General features: G+C 57.7%; 1 protein-coding gene across 9 annotated transcripts in view; it reads right to left on the bottom strand.

The window, feature by feature from the left end:
- Window positions 1–237: 237 nt before the first annotated feature.
- Window positions 238–20628, bottom strand: part of SOX13 (SRY-box transcription factor 13) — a 46148-nt gene continuing 25757 nt past the window's right edge. For 2 of the 9 annotated variants that reach the window (XM_042924721.1, XM_042924724.1), the window contains exons 2-14: window positions 11434–11632; window positions 10178–10289; window positions 10009–10095; window positions 8367–8539; window positions 7914–7982; window positions 7423–7537; window positions 5127–5212; window positions 4743–4902; window positions 4201–4310; window positions 3962–4058; window positions 3508–3651; window positions 2090–2306; window positions 238–1382 (exon numbers count right to left, since the gene is read on the bottom strand). In XM_042924721.1, coding sequence (XP_042780655.1) covers window positions 1106–1382; window positions 2090–2306; window positions 3508–3651; window positions 3962–4058; window positions 4201–4310; window positions 4743–4902; window positions 5127–5212; window positions 7423–7537; window positions 7914–7982; window positions 8367–8539; window positions 10009–10095; window positions 10178–10289; window positions 11434–11631 — 1845 coding nt within the window. In that variant the 5' untranslated portion in view covers window position 11632 and the 3' untranslated portion in view covers window positions 238–1105. Of the gene's footprint in view, window positions 1383–2089; window positions 2307–3507; window positions 3652–3961; window positions 4059–4200; window positions 4311–4742; window positions 4903–5126; window positions 5213–7422; window positions 7538–7913; window positions 7983–8366; window positions 8540–10008; window positions 10096–10177; window positions 10290–11433; window positions 11633–12312; window positions 12547–13087; window positions 13211–13840; window positions 13858–17132; window positions 17355–18186; window positions 18271–20628 lie in introns of those variants that run through there. The other 7 variants (XM_042924718.1, XM_042924716.1, XM_042924723.1 and 4 more) reach the window with 7 other exon arrangements.

Genomic DNA, 20628 nt, shown 5'->3' with positions numbered 1-20628 from the left:
CTCCCTACTCACCAGCTGCCACGGGGGGAGCCCTACTCTCCATCAATCCTCCTGTCCCCAGCTCCTGGCACTCAGGTTGGGACCAGGGACTGGGGCACCAAGACAGAGGCCCTTGAAGGCTGAACACATTCCCACATTGCTCGGAGCTAAAAATGGCTCTGTGGGAACCCACCCTAGGGCACAGTCGGGGCGGGAGTGAAGGGACGGTCAGGAGAGGTCAGGGCAGCTGGTGGGCCCAGGGGCCTTACGGAAACCCAGGCTGACCAGCGATGTCAAAAGGGGCAGAGGCCGAGGCCAAGAAAGGGACAGAGACAGAAGAACAGCCCTGCAGAGAAACAAGGACAGGAACACAAGGACACACAGAACCTGAGACACCCAGACTGACAAAGAGGTAGCAATTTGGGGACAATGAAGCACAGGAAGAGGCCCCCAGAGAAGCAAGAGGTGGCATCGAGAGAGACACCCACAGGAACTCAGCAACGGTGCCTGGCACACAGCAGGCACTCAATAAATACCTTGTGCAATGAATGAGCGGATGGAAATACACACACGAGCATGTGCACACACCTACATATACACACGCACACACACTTCCAGCAGCCAGAGGCACAACAGGCTGGGCAGGAGATATAAAGACAGCGAGGGACAGCCAGACCTTTCTGCACAAAGTGATCCTATGATAGAGGAGCGATCTGGTGGCGAGGTGGGGTGGGGTGCGTGAGGAGGGGCGTGGGAGGGAGGGAGGGAGGGGGTTGGTCCTACAGGGGCTGGTCCAGCCAGGACAAGAATGGAAACAAAGCGCGTGGCCCCAGGAGGACAGGTCTGGAGCTGCCATACCCCGGGGGTGATAGACCTGCAGGAAGGGAGGGTCACACAGTGTCCGCTGGCCACGAGCCCCAAGGGCCATGACGCTCGGCCCATCGCCACTCTACAGGTCCTGCCCACCTCGGCCAGCAGCTCCTCGGGTGCGGCCACAGGGGAGGTGGTGGGGCATCTCCCCTCAGGAGGCTATCTACACGTGCACAGCTGTGCCCGTCTCCCGGGCATGTCCAAGTACCAACGTAGTCCAGGCCGGCTGGCTGTGCCCATCGGCTTGGGGCCGGGATCAGTCTGTAAGCACCACCAGCTCCCCGTCGCTCTTCTCCTCGCCCTCCGAGTCCTCGTCCTCGCTGTACCGGTACATCTCGCCGTCAGCCACCGAGTGCCTGTCTTCTGCGGCCTCACCCTCCTCCCTGAGGCTGCAAGTGTTGACGATGACAGGCATGTTGGGGTCCAGGCTCCGGGGCACATAGTGCTCCACCAGGGGTTGAGCCAGGGGGACGCCTGCCACCCGAGGGTACAGGACATCGGAGGAGCTCATCTGCAGCTGGCCGGCCTGGGGGCTGCGGGGGCAGAGAAGCAGCACGCGGGCAGATGGACCCCCACTTTGCGCCCCCGATCCAGCTCCCCTCCAGCCTGCTTCAGGGCATGCCCTCCCACCCCAAGACCCTTACGGCTCTGAGACACGCACACAGCCACCTGGCTCGCTTGCTGACGGCCAAGTTCATTGTCCGCAACAGAGGACACATGCTTACACATGCAGGCCCGGGAACCTGAGCGTGTTCAACAGCTATTCCTGGAGGTTCCTGTGTGAATCCAGTTTTCGGAAGTTCTATATTTCAATGCCCCGGGGCGGGGGCGGGGGCGAGGGCGGGGGGAGGAGCCCCGTTTAGAAGAATCCATGCAGGTGCTTGCTTTTGTCAAGTCGGGAATCCTCTGTATAATAAGCACCTTCATTCTTAGTACCCTTGAGTTTTTTTTTTTATTGAGCTTGTGATTCACAGGCACGCTTCTCCAGGTACACGTGGCCAGTCTCCCACAGTCAGTTACAATCCTATACCCTGAGCCACCGGGCCACCCCTGCGGCCACACACGCAGGCCCAGGCAGACACAGATAACGCCCACACACATCGATGCTCCAAGCCGACAGACAGCACCGCTGGAGTCACACTCAAAAGCATGCACGCCACACACTAGTGGCCACTCACAGGAGCAGCAGGGGCACAGGCACACGCACAGGGGGTCAGCCGCCTACGGAGGGCCTACTCACGGGGTCACGTAGCTCTGGCGGGCGTCCTGGCGCCGGGTCCTCATCAGGGCTTTGTATTCGCCCACCCGCAGCCGCTTGCCCTCCACGATGCAGGTGCGCTTGGGCCGAGGCTTGTACTTATAGTCCGGGTACTTTTCCAGATGCTGCCGGCTCAGCCTCGCCTGCTCCTCGTAGTAGGGCTGCTTCTCCTGGTTGCTCATGGACTTCCAGCGGGAGCCTGGCCCGGCCCCCGAGGGGCGGGTGGGGGGGGCAGGAGGTCAGTGCTGGGCTTGGCTGACCACCCCCAGCCCCCTGCATGCCCCAAGATTTTGGTCCCCAGATGGGTCGACTAGGTGATGTGCAAGCATTTAGCAAGGACCCGGCCCAACGTGGGTGCCCCTCGGATGTCCAGTTGAGCAAATGAATGAATGAAGCTGGCATGTATATGGGTGTCCACATACGGAGTAACCACATGCCAAACTACCCAGCAACTTCTGAGAGGCCTCTGGTCTGCGTGATTTGCATGAACAGAAGAGCAGCCAACCCCAGGCCCCCTGCTGAGGACAAACTACCTTGTGAACTCTTGGTTCACAAGAGACAGAAGAGCCTCAGTCTTGAAAACAGCTGCCACCTTCTAGCCCCACCCCACCTGCCTCCTTGGCTTCCAATCAGGACACAGAATTTTTGAAAAAAAATCTTTCTACTAGGAGCACCTGGGTGGCTCAGTCCCTTAAGCAACTTCGGCTCAGGGCATGATCTCACGCTTCATGGGTTCGAGCCCCACGTCGGGCTCTCTGCTGACAGCTCGGAGCCTGGAGCCTGTTTCAGATTCTGTGTTTCCCTCTCTCCCTCCCTCTCTGCCCCTCCCCCATTTGTGCTCTCTCTCGAAGATAAACATTTTTAAAAAATTAAAAAACTTTCTACTAGGACACTTGACTGGCTTAGGCAGAACAGCATCCAACTTTTTTTTTTTCTTTTTTTTTTTTTTTTTTTTTTTTTTTAAGAGAATCCAACTCTTGATCTTGGGGTCATGAGTTCAAGCCCCATGTTGGATGTATAGATTAAATATATAACATTAAAAAACAAAACACCTTTCTAGGGACAGCCCAAGAACACCAATCTTCCCTGTTTCCTGCCAGAGCCAGAGCTCCAAAGGTCCAGGCAAACAGAACAGCTTAGGGAGAGATCAGGGGCTAAAGAATGTATACACACGTACCACACTCCTCAGTTCTTGGGGTGCAGAACAACCCTACAATGGTACAACACCCCAGGACCCAGCTGCCCCACGTCGTCCTGCCTGACCCCCACACCCCACCAGACTCCTCTGGAGCTCAGCGTGACGGGGACGGTCGCCCAGCAAGCCCCAGGTAAACCCAGCTGGCTCCTGCCACCAGGTCTTGCTGGCATGGCCCCTGGAGCCCCTACCCACTGGCCCTTACCAAGGATCTTGCTGATGCTGGAGTTGTGCATGTCCGGGAAGGCTTGGAGGATCTTCCTTCGCTCATCTTTGGCCCACACCATGAAGGCATTCATGGGCCTCTTGATGTGGCTGCTGTTCCGGGACTCAGGAAAGTGGCGGGAGCCTGGGGGACAGGGGTGGAGTCAGCCAGGCAGCGCAGCCCCTCTGGGGTAGGGCTGGCAGAGACCTCCCTTATTTGACCACTAGGGGGTGACGGGGAGGCTCCCATGCAGCCAGGGACACCGGAAGCAAGACCTCAGCAGAGGTCCAGCCAGGGACCCAGAGACTGACAAGGGACAGACACGGGAGGGGACCTCAGAGACAGACCGTGGGAGAAAAGGCACTGGGGAGAGACACAACCTGACCCACCCTGGCCCCTGTAGGAAGCAGACGTGGGCCCTCCCGCCCATCAGCCCGACGCCCTGGGCCCTCACCATCCATGTCGCAGCCCAACATGGCTTCTTCGAGGGGGTGCACACAACTCTCCTCCAGCCGCTCCTTAGCCGGGGACGTGTCCAGGCTGATGAGGTCCTGGGGTGGACAGATGAAATCTGTACATCGGCCCCTCGGCATCACCCCACAGCCATCCCTCCAGTAAACTCAGACCGGGTCTTCAACCCCAGCCCCCAACCTTCCCTGCGCCCTGCCCCCAGTGCAGGGGGGCCCCCCATACCTTGCGGAAGGGGGTACTGGGGGAGCTCTCTAAGGTCCCACTGTGGCCATGCAGCAGCTGTCGAGCATCCTGAATGGCTTTGGTGACAGCGTCCCCTTCACCGAGGAAGCCTATGGGAAAGGGGGGGAGAGGAGGAGGAGAAAGGGGGGGCGGGGGAGCAGAGGGGGTCAGTCCGGTTCACACCAGGTCACTCCTGCGAGTTATTCACGGGGTTGGTGCTGCCTGTTGCCCCTCCCGGACAGCTGCCCTGCACATGCCCAAGGGGGCGCTGTTTACACTGGCTGTGGCGCACTGGGCCAGGACACTAGAACAGAGAATCGCACTCCCTGAAATTGTGCAACTCAGCGGCCTGGAGCCCCGAGGTGGGGGTGCCCAGCCAGATGTGGGGTCGGGGAGAGGAAGCAGGGGATCTTCTGAGACAGTGGAGAAACTAAAAGAGGCCAAAGACAGCAGGTCTCACCCCTTGTTTTACAGAAACTGTAACCCGCAGAAGGGAAGGACGTGCCCAAGGTCGTATCACGCACTCCCGGCAGAAAGCTTACCCAATGGCAGACTGGGCGGGCTGGACTGTAGGTCCCGTGTGGGGGCCCCATGGCTGGGGGGGCGGGGTCCACAGTTCATCTTCAGGCTGGGGGAGCTGGAAGCATTGGGCAGCTCGGGGGCCTTGGGCTTGGCTGTGAGGTTCAGGGGCTGGGAGGGCTCCTGCGGGAGACCCAGAGACCAGAGGCTGAGACACCCCCCCCCACGGAGGCGCAAGAGGGGACACGTGGCCACAGACAGAAAGACAAACCTACCCGGAACAGACAAGGGCGCGGCAGGAAAGGAAGAGACAGCGGGAACAGGTGAAGGGGAGCACGGGACCCCGCCCCCCCCCACCCCCGTCACAGGCAAGGGAGGCAGCCAAGGGCCGGGGTGCGGGGCGGTACCTGCAGGGGGTGGTGGGCAGCCACGGCCCCGGGCCTCTTCACCACCGGGGCGGGGGGGCTGTGTAGCAACTGCAGGGGGTACTCCGCTACGGAAAAGGCGGCAAGGAGAAAAGTCCTGGATGAGCACAGAACAGCAGACGCCCTGCTTGACGAGGTCCCAGCAGCAGCAGGCGGGCAGAGGCCTGAAGCTGGCCCAGCTTGCTTCCAGCCCAGGCCTTCCCCAGCCCCCGAGTGCTGCTGGAGGCCTCCGATGCCCTCATCCCCCCCCGCCCTGCACACTGATCGGCATCTCCACCCTTTTCTTGCCCTTCCCAACCCAACGGTGACCCGAGGGCAGGTACACACCGGCTCGTTCTACGGACGCTTGTGTTTCGTACCTACTACGTGCAGGGTACAAAGGTAGCTTCCCGGGGGTGATCCCGCTTGGGCACGAACTCACAATAATCCCTAGTGTGTGGCGTAGAACTGGCGCTCAGGACATCACCCCATTTTACGGATAAAAGACACGGAGACCAGGAGACGTTATGTGGGTTGCCCACACGGCTCAGAAGTGGGAGCCCTGACATTTGAACCCAGCCCATCCTTTCCCCCTGACACGGCACCCTCTCCGTTCTACCTAGCCTACCACGCTCGTCCTCAACCCAGCCCGGCACCAAGGGGCGGACAGTTCAGGTGGAGAGAGAAGCCGTATACACTGATCGCTAACCACATGGCCGGTGGCATCAGGGGCTGCAGGGGTAGCACGCCAGAGAACATTGTTCTGGCTGGGATGGCTGGAGCAGGCTTCTTCGGGGGGGGGGGGGGGGCAGGGGGCCAGCAAGAGGGGGGCTGGTGGCTGCAGGCAGACAGGCAGGCGGAGGGGGAGAAGTGGGTGTGTGAGAGCCAAGAAATGGGGAAGGAGACGGGCCCGTGATGGCCGAGCCTGGCAGTTGCAGGCTCCGTGCCGTAGGCAATATGGCACCATCCAGGGCTTGTGAGCGAGGGAGAGGTGTTATTCACTCGGCTTGGGGAAGGGGCATCTGGAAGCCTGTGGCCCTCTGCTTAACGGGGACTCTGGAGCCAGCAAGGCAGGTGGCAGGCTGGCCAGTTCAAGTCGTCCACGGCGCATTTCCTGCCTTCCTTGTCCAGAAAGCAGGGAGTCGGAGGCACCGCCGCACGTCACAACCCCCAGGCCCTGCCCTCCTCACTCCTGCGGCTCTGTTCCCCTTGAATTTGTGCTGCTGGCGTGCTCCCCCCTCCCCAAGTGGCAACTTCCTTGAAGTTGGGGCCTGACTTTTTCAGTCCTTTGTGTTCCCCCTCCCCCACCCCCACCCTAGAGTGTCTAGTGGAGAGCAAGGTGGGAGCACAGCCAGTGGTGCTGACCCATGACCTGTGGCCCATGACGGGAATTCACCTGCCTCCTCTCGCACACGGAACAGGGAGGGTAGACCGGATGGGCTCGGCCTCAAAGCTGTCCCCACTCCTGGGGCAACTGCGGGCAACCTCCCCGCCCTGTCCCGTGACCTTTCAACAAGGCGCCCGTGATCGTGGTCAACTGATTCCATCTCTGCCTCTGTCCCACCACCTCAGCGGCCCCCTACCGGCCCAGGCTCCAACTCCTTGTCACCCCCAGTCAGCGTGACAACACACCTCAGCCCAAGCGCTCAAGCACGTCTGCATTCTACAAAATAAATTCCAAATGCCAGGCTCGGCCCCAACTGCTCCTGCCAGCCTGTCCCATCCCCCTGTCACACGCTCCCCTCCACTCCAACCCCCCAGCAGCTGCAGCTGCCGACTTCAGGCTCCAGGCCTCAGGTCCCGGCTTCACCCCCCCCAGTCCACCTCCAGGGACCCAATCGGGCACCTCCTCTACAGAAAGCCTTCCCAGACTCCCTGCTTACCGATATCCTTTCTCCCTCCCCAGACTGTAAAAACTCCTTGAGCTCCAACTCCATTCTTATCACCCCCATAGCCACCTGTCAACGACAGGGCATCGGACGTGTGGCTGGTGCCCAGTCTGTGTTCGCTGGATTTCAGTGGCGGGAAATAGTGTTCAAGGGATTAATACCCCGGTCCAGGAAACGCACCAGAGCTGGGGACACTAGATGGGTTACATCCGCTTATATCTGGAAAGCGCTTCATCATTTTCAAGTGCAATTTCTTTTTCGATTCGCCCAGCGAGGTTCAGGAAGAAGGGATTCAGCTTCCACTGGCCCAGAAAGGCCACATTGCAAAGTAACGCACGAGAGTGGTCCTGAGCTCCTTCCCTGACCTCAAGACAGTCTCAGCTAATGGCTCAACCCCCGCCTTCACTCACCTGGTTTGCAGGGGATGGGCTGTATGGGCAAGGCCAGCTGGGAATCGGGGGTGACAGGTAGAGGTTGGTGACTTGGGGGGAAGGCCGGGATCATGACGTAAGGCATGTTGACCTGCTGAGGGCAAAGAAACCCTGTGTGAGTCCCTGGGGGCCCAAACAGCTCAGCCCAGAACAGAGGATGAACCCAGACACGAGAGGTACAGCGACCGGTGCAGGGCGAGTCTTCACTTCAAAAGGCTCCATTTGACCCCACATCACCTCCTTCCACCTGCCCTCCACCCCAGATAGGGAAGAAGATACTCTGGCCCCTCCCTTAAAGCAGGAGAAGACAACTGGGGTTCCAGGCTCGAGCAGAAATGAGCCCCCTCCTTAGGGCCATGTCTGATTCTGCTTAATCCCCCCCACTTCCCCCCGCCGTCACTCCCTGTCCCTGGCAGGCATCTCCAGGCTGTTGTCACCCCCTCAGCCTCTGACCCTCCCTCCCTTTTTACCTGGATCTGTTGCTGGAGGAGGTTGATCTTATGTTGCTGCTGAATCAGCTGCTGCTGCTGCTTGGCGATCTGGTGGCAGGAAAGAGCAGCGGGCATGGACATTAGGGACATCAGCCCTGTCCCGGAGCCAGCCACACCCGGCCTTCCACGACGTCCACACCAGGACAAACCGCACACTGGGCGGGGCAGGCAGCAGGACAGTCTACCTTAGGAGCAGGTTCTCTTCCCCCGGAGCCCAAGGGTGGAGGTTGGGCAGGAAGTAGCCAGCCGCTCAGACTCAGGGCCCCACGGGCCCCTTCCACTCCCTGGCCCCCACCGAGGCTTATGAACCACCGGAAGCGGGACTACTACGGCCCCGGCCGCCGGCCCCTCTGCGACCTGCCCCTAGCATGTTCCCCTCTAGGCCTTGACAGACCCCCTCCCCTAGCAAGAAAGACACTAAGCCGGGCGCACCTGCTCCTGCTGCTGCCGGGCCAGCTCCATCTGCTGCTGCTGCTTCTCGAACAGCATGGCAGCCATGTTCTTCTGCTCTGAATGGGCCGTCAGGAGCTGGTCCCTCAGGGTAGACAGCTGGTGGATCATGACCAGGAGCTGGAGCTCTTTCTCTGCCAGGCTCTCCTGGGTCCCTGTGCCACAGTGAAATGGCCACCAGTGAGAATGTCCGTCTGTCCATCTGTCCACCTACGCACCCATCTGACACTTATTGGGCAATTGCTATTTCCCAGGCCCCTGTTAGGGGCTGAGCGACAGAGGATGGAGACTGATCCTTGCCCCAGAGGGGCGGCTGGCTTGCTGTCTGACAAGCAGCTACCCTAGAAGTTCCCCACCATCCACCGCTGCTTCCAGCCCCTGGAAACGCTGGTGGGGGTGGCAGGGTGAGGTGGGGGGGCAGGTAGGGAGGGATCTCTGTCCCGGATCACTTCTTGGATGTCCTCAAGTGCCCAAGGGCACAGCGTCGGCGTGGAGAACTAGCCCACAGGAGGGGCCCAGTGGGACATGCTCAGGCCTTGGAGCAAGACAGATCTGGGTTCAAATTCTTTTTTTTTTTTTATTTTTTAAATGTTTATTTTCGAGAGAGACAGAGACAGAATGCGAGTGGGTTAGGGGCAGAGAGAGAGGAAACACAGAATCCAAAGCAGGCTCCAGGCTCCGTGCTGTCAGCACAGAGCCTGACGCGGAGCTTGAACCCACGAACCGTGAGATCATGACCTGAGCCGAAGTCGGACGCTCAACCGACCGAGCCACCCAGGCGCCCCCAAATTCTTATTTCAATCTATCCTGTCTGGGAGTTGTTGGACAAATAACCAACTTCTCTGCACTTCATTGTTGGTGGTGTTGTTTTTTCAATCTATAAATGAGCACAAGAATGGCCACTTCCCAGGGGTGCCATCAGAGTTAAGAAGATAATGAACGTAAAGCGGAGTCCAGAATCTGGCAGGTGGCCGTCCACCGCGAGTGCCAGTGCTCCCCTGCCCTCCACCTCAGCTCGTGTCGGGCACAGCTGTGCCGGGCTGCAGACCGTTCACCTCGGAATCACTCAGGGAGCCTTTGAAAAATACACATGCCCAGGCCTGCAGCCCCTGGGGTTCTCACTCAGCAGGTGGGGTGGAGCCTGGGCACTGATTTGGTCCAAAAGGCTCTCCCCTGTCGGGGGAGAGCAACCACACCGGAAAAACAGCCACGCTCACAAGCCAAACAGGCGCCCTTGAATTCATACAGCGAAGTCCCGGTGGCCTAGAATCAATTTTCGGCAGTAAAAGGGAACATCCAGCTCATTCCGTATAGTTAGACCTGGGAATTGGCAGGGACATGCCTGAGGTCACAAGGGTCCCCGGTAAGAGCCCAGATCCATACTCACAGAATGGGATTCCCACCAGGCCTCTCTTGCACGGGAATGAGCCAGACCAAATGCTCAGTCCCCAGGTGACGGAAGGTGCTGGACCCCGGGGCCGGGCAGGAGCCCGAGGGGCACAGGGCAGGTATGAGGGGACCAAGAGCTTCCAAAACCACCCTACAGGCCCAGACCGCACGGCCAGGCTGGGAGAAGGGAAAGGGGGTCAGACCTCCTGCCCCGCCTGCCCACCCGGGCCTTCACCTTTCACATCTTTGGTTTCCACAGAGCTCCTTCCCAGAAACCTCTCCTTCCAGTCACTGGACAGCAGCTTCTCGATGGCTGGCACGACTAGAAGACACCAGGGGGTGAGGAGTAGTACTCCTAACACCTCCCGCCCCAGGCCCGCCTCCAGCCAGGGCAGGCCTCTTACCTTCTTTTAAATTTTGGTTGAAGTCCAGCTTCTCCTGGCTTCCAGAAGCAGCCTCAGAACCTCCCGGTCTCTTGGGTTCCAGACACCCAATGCTCTCCGGGGAGCTGCAGTCCTGCAGAACACAAGGAACGTCACCGCCACCCTCACGAGAAGAGGGCAGACTGCAGGGGCATCTGAGCCCCCAGGGAGGTGATGTGCACCCTGAGAAATCCATGTGTACCCGTTCTCCCCCACCTCCCCAGGTAGGGCCCTCCCTCCCCGCCTTCCCTACCTTCGCTCGGTCTTTGCTGCATTTAGCGAAAGAACAAAAGGTTTGAAGACAAGATACCTGGATCTCGGTCCAGGCTCAGTGACTCACGAGGCGCTTGATCCCACACGAGACTCAACTTCTCTGAACCTGACTCACTTCCCTCTTCTGAAAATGGCGATATTAATACCTCCCCTATCAGGATTGTTGCTGGGGTCAAGGAAGTTAATGCACACGAATGAGGTTCGCTGCTGCAGGGTCAAGTGCCAAGCTAGCTGTTAATCACTACTCTCTTGCATTCGCCCACATCTGCAGCTGGGTGCGTTACTTCTGGGACCCCCGCCTCACCCCTCCTTCGGGCACCACCCCCTCTCCTTACCTGAGCCCTCTCCATTCTTTAAGGCCTAACTCAAGGCCCTACTCCTCCGGGAAGTCTTCCTCTATCACTGCCCCTCCCCCTTCCCCAAGCCCCTCCAGGCTGGTTCCCTCCCCACAGCCCTAAAATTCTCATTTTCATTCATTCGGTTTTTTTAATTACATATTCCCCCTTTTTACATCTCTTGCATGGAATCGGGATTTTTAAGAACTCCGAGAATCCTTATTGCCCGTGTAGCCCACAACGCCTCCATTTTGAGGATGAGGAATTGAGCGACTTCTCTCAGGCTTGGGTAAGAAGGCTGATTTTCTCAAATCATATGCTGGATTACCTGTCTCCCCCACTAGTCCTCAGAGATAAGGATTGGTCACACGTGGGGGAGTAGTTAGGATCAGGTGAGCACGCACAAGATTTGAACCCATGTACCGCTCAGACAGGTGGCGTGACTGAACTTGGCAGTCCCTCCCCACCCACCTGAGCCTCCCCCACCCCCCGCCCCAGAGATAGAGGTTTCTGCTTCCTGTCTGCCCGGAGAGGGGAGGGGGTGCCCGCCCAGCCTCAAGGAGAGGTGTGTGGGCTACGGAGGCAAAGTGGGCACACTGGCCCAGGAGCCCCGGGGAAAGTGCTGGGCACCTGGGCTGGAGCTTGGGAGTCAGCACCATCCTGGGGAGCCCGGGCTGGGTCTCCCGGCTGCGGTTCGGCGGCGGCGGCTGAGGCCTGGAGGGCCTCGTGGCAGAGCTCCCTCTTCCCTTCTGACTTGACGGTGCAGTTCACCATGGTGCCAACGCCATCCAGGGCCAGCTGGGCAGAGCCAGGGCTCCTCATGGACATCCTGGGGGGGCGGGGGGGGGGAGGAACAGCATGAAACGGGTGGCGGTGGATACAGCGACTCCATCATCGCAAAGCGCAAACTTCCCTTTGGAACCCACAGTGAAAAACCAGAAGAGATGCTTCTGCCCCGCACTTTTTCTTCAACAGGAAGGTCTACGGCCAACTGGGCCCAACTTTCAGCAGTCCCTGCCTGGTGCAGTGTTGGGGCTAGTTGGTGGAACGGTCCACCGAGAGAGGGCAGAGATGGTCAACTCGCGGTTTCTGAGCCCATTAAGCCAAAACTGTGTGTGTGTGTGTGTGTGTGTGTGTGTGTGTGTGTGTGTGTGTGTGTGTAATTAGGTACCAAAACTTAAAAATCGTCAGACATCACATGAAATCTGAAATCCGGATTTGAACTTCTCTTGAAATTTGTCCGGGACAATCATTGGCTAGGATTAAGTAGCAGAATCGCAGGTGCTCCCCAAGGACAAGCCAATTTTCCTTAGTCCCTACCACTCCCTACTACCCCCTGAAAGGGGAACCAAGCATCAACTACCCTACATATACACACATTCTCTTTTTTCCGCATAGTAGAGGCAAGACGAGAGCAAACTGTTTTTCATATCCATGTATCCACCAAAAGTGGGAAAATAACAGGCTGAGAGATGCAGAGCTTGAAGAAAAATATTTTCCTAGATCTACCTGGAGTCCCTCATGTAGAGCTGCTCTCATCGCCGCCTATGCATTGGCAATTCTTGGTGTAAGCAGACTATGCTCCCATCACCGCCTCCCCTGCTGTCACCACTGCCTGGACACCTGGGGGATCAAAGGATCCTGGGGAGTGACTGCTGGTGGTCATTCCACCCTCAGAGCCAAAGGAGCAGATGTCTACAGTTCACTTGCTCCCTAAAGTCACTGTGACAAGACCAGTGGGGACACCCAGCAGGAGGCTCCAGGTACCCACAGGCTACTCAACTGGCAGCTAAGTGACCTTGGGTAAACCACTGAACCTCTCCACACCTGTTTCCTCATCTGCGAGGACTACGAATTGTTAAAATTTACTTCTCTCTAGGGAGCACCCCTTTGTGAAACCACCTAGTTGAAATGCAGTCCCTACAAGGGGGCCACAGGCTACGCATGGCCTGGGGGCTTGTTTGGAAGCTAGTCGTGGGTCACCCACAAATCAGAAACTCTGTGGGTGGAGCAGGAGTCTGTTTTTAACAAACCCTACAGGTGACGCTGCTACCCACTAGTTTGAGAAGCATCGTTAAATACAAATTTTAACCTAACACCTGTGCAAAATTTTTAGGAGGGGGCGTGTAAGACCAAAATCAGATCTAGTAAAACTTCTAAAACTGAGTTGCAGGTGTAATATATAATATTGTATATTCCATCAACTCCATACAACAAAACGTTTCTTGTAACGAGTGACCCAAGAGCCCAGGGACAGGATTTTACATGAAACAGCTGAACGCACATGACAGGTGAAGATGTATTTGATTTGACGCCATCCAGACCAGAGCAGACTCTCCTGCCACTGGGTACCCTGGGGACTGGCACGGGACCCAGGACCGGGCACTGCAGGGTGAGGACGGAGGGGCGGACCCCACCCGAAGAACGCTGACCCCGGGGGGGAAAAGACAGGACCCCAGCCGAGCTCGCCCGAGGGCTTTCAGGGCCCGGCCCCAAGGTCCCCTCTCACCACGCAGGGGCCTGGACAGCGTCCAGGAAGCAGGCGGCTCGGCCCATCCGGGCACAGGGAGGGGCGGCGAGCCAGGCCCCGAGCAGGGGGGGCGTGGGGGCGGGGCGGGCGGGGAGGGGGTATTATCCCGAAGCTGAGGGCAGCAATTACATAACAAACAAACCCCGGGCTCAAGCTGTGAATTAATCAAACCGCTGAAAATAAAACCTTCCTCTCAGGAACTTCAGACAAAAGAAATGAAAACAACCAGGCTGGCTGGAAAATAAAAGGCAGCCGCGCTGAAAGGGGGACAAAAGGAAACCAGACAATAGGGTGTTGGACAAAGGCAATAAAGCCAAAGGAAGTGTGACAGGCGAACAATGCGGGCCTGTGGGCTTGTGATCCCCGGCCGCTCCGCGCCACCTCGTCCCACACCCACCGCTCCGCCGGGCGTGGGCGGGCCACCGGGTGGCCTCCGCGCTCCCCACTCGGGTCCTAAGAGGTTTTCGCCTCCATTCGGTCCCAACTTCCTGGCCTTCCAGCTCCTACCTCGAAGCCTTTCTCCCACTGCAGCCCAGAGACCCCAGCGGCACCGCAGGGCGCAGGTTAGACGGGCGGCCGGAAGGCCCCCCCCCCCACCGCAAGAGGCTGCCCCGTGCATTCCTCCCCCGCCCCACCTCGGGCGGAAGGTGAAGCCAGAGGAGGTGATTAACAGTCCTAATTAACTCTCGGGTTGCCCTGCCCACTCCCAGAGCCACTCACCACATGCGGCCACAGAGCTTGTAACGCGGCCAGATCCCATGCGCACGGGCTGTCAACGACACCCCGCTTTCGAAGGGTTAGCATGGAAAGCGGAATGCAACCCAGCTCATTAATAAACGGTTATTGATTATATGTTGACACTGCAATGTTTTGGATGCACGGAGTTAAAAGTACTGTTTTCACTGACTTCTCTTTACACTTCTTAACGTGGATGCTGGAGCATTTCAAGTCAGGCAGGAGGCTCACACCATGTTTCTGGCGGACAGTGCTGCACGAGGACACCTCCCTGTGAGCGCTGATGGCCTTTTTACCCACACTTAACCCCGAGGAGTACCTCCAGCGGGGGCTGTGGAGGATCTTTATATTGGGGAGCTTGCCTCCTCCTGGGGCTCCGGATGGCTCATCCTGGCCTCTGGCGAAGCCGGGGTACGCGCAAAGAAAAGGACTCCTGGTGACCAGCCAAGCTGCTCACCAGGGCGTGGTGCCCACCAGACAGCCCTGCCAGACCCTGCTGCCCAGACAAGGGCCCTTCCATTTCCACAGGCGCCTGCCTCAACGTCGGGCACTGGCTCTCGGTTGGTCCCTCTGGACCAACGTTTGTTGACGGAGAAGCAACAGACCAGACCTGATGGGCTCCTCCCAGGGTCTCACATTCTGGGGGAGAGGGTCCTGGGGCAGCTCCTTCCTTCCTTCCCTCCCTCCCAAGTTCCCAGAGCACAGGCCTGTTCAAAGAGCAGCCCCTTTCCCTGCCCACAGAGACGAGACTCCCCCTGCAGAGGGTCAGTGCCAGGCTCTGAACCCCAAACCATCCCGCTCTCTTTTCCCTGAGTGCAGAGCAAACGTTGCAGGTGATAAACTAAAGAGCGAAAGGAGAACCAGGTGGAGGGTACGGAGTCCACGTGCAGTCAGTCCCTGCTCTGCCACTTTGCAGCTGAGGGTCCCTGCACAGGTGCCCCCACCTCTGCAGGCTCTGTTGTAGAACAAAGGTACCTGGGGGTTAGCAGGTGGTCAATGGTACAGAGTTTGGAAAACTCAGGCCTTTGGGTTCTCCAACGTGAGTTCAAATTCCTGCTGTGCCTCCAGCTGACTTGTGTGACCTTAGGCAAGTTCATTAACTCGGAGCTTGTCTCCTCATCCATATAATGGGTATAATAATCCCCAGCTCACAAGTGCCCGAGAAGATTAAATAAGGGGGTGAGTATCCATTAAGTTGTCCTATAGCCCAGGATGGGCTAGACTCAGGTGGTTAAGAGAAAAGTTACCTGGGGTCAGACGGACCTGGGTACAATCTGAAATCCAACTCTCCCCAATTAATTGCTGTGCAATCTTGAGCAAGTGACTTAACCTCTCTGAATTCATTTCCTCCTCAGTAAAATGAGAAGAAAACCCGGCATGAAGGGATGAGCCTTCCATTAACACCCCCAACTCTATAATATGTGCCTGTTTTACATTCTTATGACACCCTAAACTTGGCCTTCAGGACACTTATCACAGTTGGTAATGATACCTTTACGTGCTTATTTCAGACTGCCCAGTAGCCTGGGAACGCACCCCACCCACCCCAGGACACTGTGGAAACATACCTGGTTTTGCTCACCACTGTAGCCCCAGAGTCTAGCACAATGCCTGGAGCATAGTAGGTGCTCAACGAATATTCATACAAGGAGCGGAGTATACAGCTCAGCAAAACAGCACAAGGCAACTAGACACATAATAAGCGACAGCTACGACAAATCTTCCTCCACTTGTGACGGGGTTATGTCCCAACAAACCCATCGGAAGTTGAAAAGATCGTTAGGTCGAAAATGCATTTACCCCACCTAACCTACCGAACATCTTGGGCTTAGCCTAGCCCGCCTTAAACGTGAACACCTGCTTTCGCCTACAGTTGGGCAAAGTCATCTACACAAAGCCTACTGTAGAATAGCGTTGACGAGCTCATGTAATTTACTGAATACGGCACCAAAAGGGAAAAAACAGGCACAGGATCGTTGGAAGTGTATCTGGTGGCTACCTGGGAGCTGCCACTGGCCAGCATCACGACTCTGCCTCATAGCGTATAATCGCCAGCCTGGGAAAAGATCAACATTCAAAGTATCGTTTCTACTGAATGCGTATGGCTTTCTGACCCTCATAAAGTTGAGAACTCCTAAGCTGAGCCATCATCAGTCAGACCATCTACGTTATCATCATCGGGTAGAAGCTGCCTACACATCACCCAGCCTCCAGCTAGCCTCAGCTGCCTCCCCCTCACATCTAAGCTCCTACAGGCTAGCGAACTAAATCCCCCCGGCACCAAAGGAAACCCCTTCCCTTTGCTCTTACCTTGGGACAGGTAAGAAACTCTTTCCACCCCTTTTGGATTTAAAGACCCTATTGGGGGACGCCTGGGTGGGTCAGTCGATTGAGCGTCCGACTCTTGATTTTGGCTCAGGTCATGATCCCAGAGTTGTGGGATTGGGCCCTGCATCGGATTCCTCGCCGAGTGTCGAACCTGCTTGAGATTCTCTCCCTCTCTCTCCCTCGCTCGCACTCTCCGAAATAAAAAACAAATAAATAAAGACCCTATTGGGAGTCTTAAGTCTCTTCTTTTCCAGACTTAAAACCCCTTCGATTTGTTTACCCCTTCTTCAAAAAGCACGCGCCATGTTTCCATTACACACGTGGTTTCTCAGGAGGCTTGAAGGTCAGCAGCTACACCTGCCCCTCTCCCCAGAGGTCTAAAAGCCAAAGGACCCTCGGCTCCCGCGAGCTGTGAGTTGCTGGGCTCCCCCAGGTCCCGGTCAGAGGTCACAAGTCCACAGTACGTACACTCCCGGCGGCCTCCCACCCAGGAAGTGCTCCTGTGAACCCGGTCTCCACCCCCTCTTGCCCAGCCTTACTCGTATTTTATACATGGAGAAACCGAGGTTCAGCTCACGTGGCTTGTTTCGGCAGTACCGCTTCTGGGCTAGAGGCAGGGTGTAGGGACACGGAACCAGCTGGGATACAGATCAGCACCCCTGCTCTCCCCACCCTTCCCTTCTAGGGCATCCACTCCCCAGGCCCCCTGCAGCCTTCCTCCTGGGCCTTCTCTCACCTGAGTATCTGTAAGAGGTCAAGGCCTCTGGGGGAGAGGGCTCAGGCCATCCTCACCCCTGATGGGCCAGAGCCTTGAGTCTGTGAGCCGGCGGCAGAGAGGCCCCAGGCCAGAGCCCAGCGCCCGGCACGAGGCACAGAGAGACGCCTGCACTCCAGAGGGCCAGCCGCTCAGAACAAGGCTCTTATAGGACAAAGCTGACTGCAGGTGCCGGTCCTCTCTCTTTTCTCCTCCCCACAACCAACCCTCTCCTGGGCCCTCCGACCCCCACCCACGGGCGCACGCGCACGAGCCCCTTTCTACCCAAAACAAATCACCAGCCGCTTCCTCTCCCGGATCAGCCAACGACCGGCCCAGCTGGATTGGAATCAAAGGAGTCTGCACCCTCAGCCCTTCCTCCCTCTACAACGACAGCCCCCTCCCCGCAAAAAATATCTAGATGCAGATAAAGATAGAGATCCAGTCATCAGAGCATGACGGGTGACTCAGACCCAGGGGTACAGGAAGACGGCCTGAGCAGACAGGCAGACCCCCCAAGGAGGGCCATGACTACACTTCCCCACCGGGCACACGCCAAGCCTGCAGGCCCCCCACTCCAAGCTCACTGAGCCCACTCCAAGGGGCGCCGCCAGGGAGAGATCCACTCGGCAGGGGTGGGGCAGGGCCTGAGTCCCAGGGGAATGTCACTTCCTCTCAAAGCCCCAGAGAGCTGAGAGCCTCAGGCAGCCCTAAACAATAGCCCGAGGCGTGGGTGCCCAGAACGGTGCCCCGGTGCCACATCCTGCCATTCTTCTCCCAGGCCGCACCCTGCCACCCTTCCTGGCTACGCCCGATCCTATCTCTGATGTTTACTCAGAGCTGGGAGCTGGGCTGGCTACAAGGGTGGGGAAAAGCTTTCCTGAGAGGGCCCCCTCGCCCTCTCCAGCCTCTGCGGGCCCCAGGGGTACCGGGTCCAGGGCGTGCGCCGCTCTCTGGTCTAGCACAGCTCAGGAGAGGGTCACAGACAATACCCCCAGTCCCTGGGCTGTTCTGGGCAGGCCAAAGCGGTATTCACCTGACAGAGCAGCCGATACCAACCGATGGAAACTTCTGAGTTCCCGAGCTCCTATCCTCCAGCCGATGAGAGCCGGCAGGCTCCCCCAGAAGCCCAGATCCAGCCTGAGTTTCATGACTGCCAGTTTGAGTTGAACCCGGGGCACAGAGGACTGAAGGAGCCAGGGAGAGACCATAGCGGTGATGGTCCCATCCATGGCTCCATCTGGTTGTCCCAGGTCTCTGAGGCACCTGAGTCTTTTTCCAGCCCGGGATGAGAGCCCAGGAAAAGACGGGAGGGGGCAGGGGGGCAGCTTGGAAGTTCTGGTGAGGTTCCAGTGGGATGCATGCCTGGGGAAAACTGAGAAGTAAACAGTGTTTCCTGGAGTCCCTTCTCTGGGGGCCCTCCTGCCTTTGTGACTGGATCTGTCTCCAGCCCACCGAAAGTGCTAGGGGGCCCCTGCAGTCCTGCTCTTGTCTCCCGGTGACCAGGTCTAGGCCTATGTCCCAGACAGGGGAATGTGTCTGGTCTTCTGCACCAGCCATGCCCAGCCCAGGGCTGGCACACCGCAGAAATGGTGCAGCCGGGGCCGACTGGCTTGGCAAAGGCCTCCCTTTGGGGATAGCCCCGAACATTAACCAAGGGAAGGAGAGGCTAAAGAGCATTCAAGGGCACAGCACTCACTCCAGCTGCAGGCACTGAGTGAGGAGCTCACCGCACATTTCCCTGTCCTCCCCAAGGCCCGGCAGAGCGGGTGTCTGAACGCAGGCCTCAGTGATGCCCAAAGCGACATCGTTCCCTATCAGCCAACACGCCGTCGCTCTCCCTCTACCCCAGATAACAGGATCCGGTCCAGCACAGACAGACTGGCCACTGTCTTCAACGCTCAGAGGATTCTAGTTGTTTTTGACTTGAGTCACGGCCAAGGAAGAATTAGTCAAAAGAAATCAAGGCTGCTTTGAGAACCTGGAGAAAAGACTCGACCTCTCAAAACCTGAGTTTCTTCATGTGAAAGTGGAGATCCCAATACCTACTTTGTGATTAGAAGGCAGCATATACTCAGAGAACCTGGCACAGAACGTATGTTCAGCGGGAGGAGGAAGAGACCTAAAGCAAGGAGTGTCTCTCCCCCCTCCCTCCTTGGCTTCCCTCCCCAGCATGCCTGGCAGGTCCCCAGGCTCCCCTGTCCCCACCTCTCCGGGAGGCAGGAATACAGGGGTGACCCTCCAGCACTGCTGGGAAGTGTCCTGGCACAGAAAAAAGAAAATGATCTTTGGGACGCCTGGGTGGCTTAGTCGGTTAAGCATCCGACTCTCGATTTCAGCTCAGGTCATTGCTCATGAGTTCATCTAATGGTTCATGAGTTCGAGCCCCACATCAGGCTCTGCACTGATAGAGGGCAGCCTGCTTAGGATTCTCTCTCTCTCTCTCTCTCTCTCTCTGCCCCTCCCCTGCTTGCTCTTTCTCTCTCTCTCTCAAAATAAATAAATATTAAACAACAAAAAACCAAAAACAAAGAAAGAAAAGAAAATGGTCTTTGTTGCCAACCAGACCTGTGTCTGAAGCCTGGTCCCTCCTCATACTGCTAGCTGTGTGACCACAGGAAGTTTCTGCTTCTCCATCTCTAAACTGGAACGAATAATAACTATCTCATAGAATTATTCAGGGGACCCAATGCGATGTTTGGAAAAAAGCAAGAAAAACCAACCAAGCAAAAAAACCCCCAAGTTTGCACCCTGAGCGCCCCCATCACCCTTTGGGGAAGGCTTCCCCACCCCCACGTGGTCACACACAGAAGACCCACAGGGCAATGGGGCGCATCACCCTCTTCCTTCTCTATCTGTTCCCAGCAGGCCTCCCTCCCTTTGGCCCTGTCTCCACACCCCGCTCGGGTGGGTCTGAATGTTCCGGCAGTGTCCCCAGCTACCCCGGAATCTCCCCTGGCCTGAGTCAGGCACCCAGGCGCCACAGAGTGAGGACAGGCCGAAAGAACCCGGATTTGCCAAGGAAACCCCACGTAGTCGGGGCCACTGCTTATCTGGCCACGCCACTGCACCTTCCCTTCCCCGGCTGATGACACAAAAGCTCTGCAGCACTCAGGAGCTCCCTCCTTTCCTCCGGAGCCCACGCAGATCAAGTGTTGTTCTGTTAACCCCTGCAGTCCCCTGCCACCCCCAGGAGGGGACAGGGGCGAGTAGGAACAGCCCGAAATATCCACGGTTACCCACCAGGCTGGGCGAAGCGTCGGCTTGGTCAGCAATTCCTCCCAGCGGTGCCAGGGTGGGCCGGGTAGCCCTTGGCTCTTGCTTTTGGCGTCAAGTCTAAGCCACGTGGGCCAGCGCACAGTTGGTTCAAACCCCGCGCCCCCCTCCCTAGGGGCATGGGTAGGCCAAGCATTCAACTCTCCTGGGACTAGTGACCAACAGCCGGTGGGGTGGCATCGAGGCTTTCCCAGGACAGGCC

This window comes from Panthera leo, chromosome F3, assembly GCF_018350215.1.
Source record: "Panthera leo isolate Ple1 chromosome F3, P.leo_Ple1_pat1.1, whole genome shotgun sequence".
NCBI classification, from domain to species: domain Eukaryota; kingdom Metazoa; phylum Chordata; class Mammalia; order Carnivora; family Felidae; genus Panthera; species Panthera leo.
Note: the sequence above shows the minus strand (reverse complement) of the source record. Positions and strands in the feature narration are given on the sequence as shown.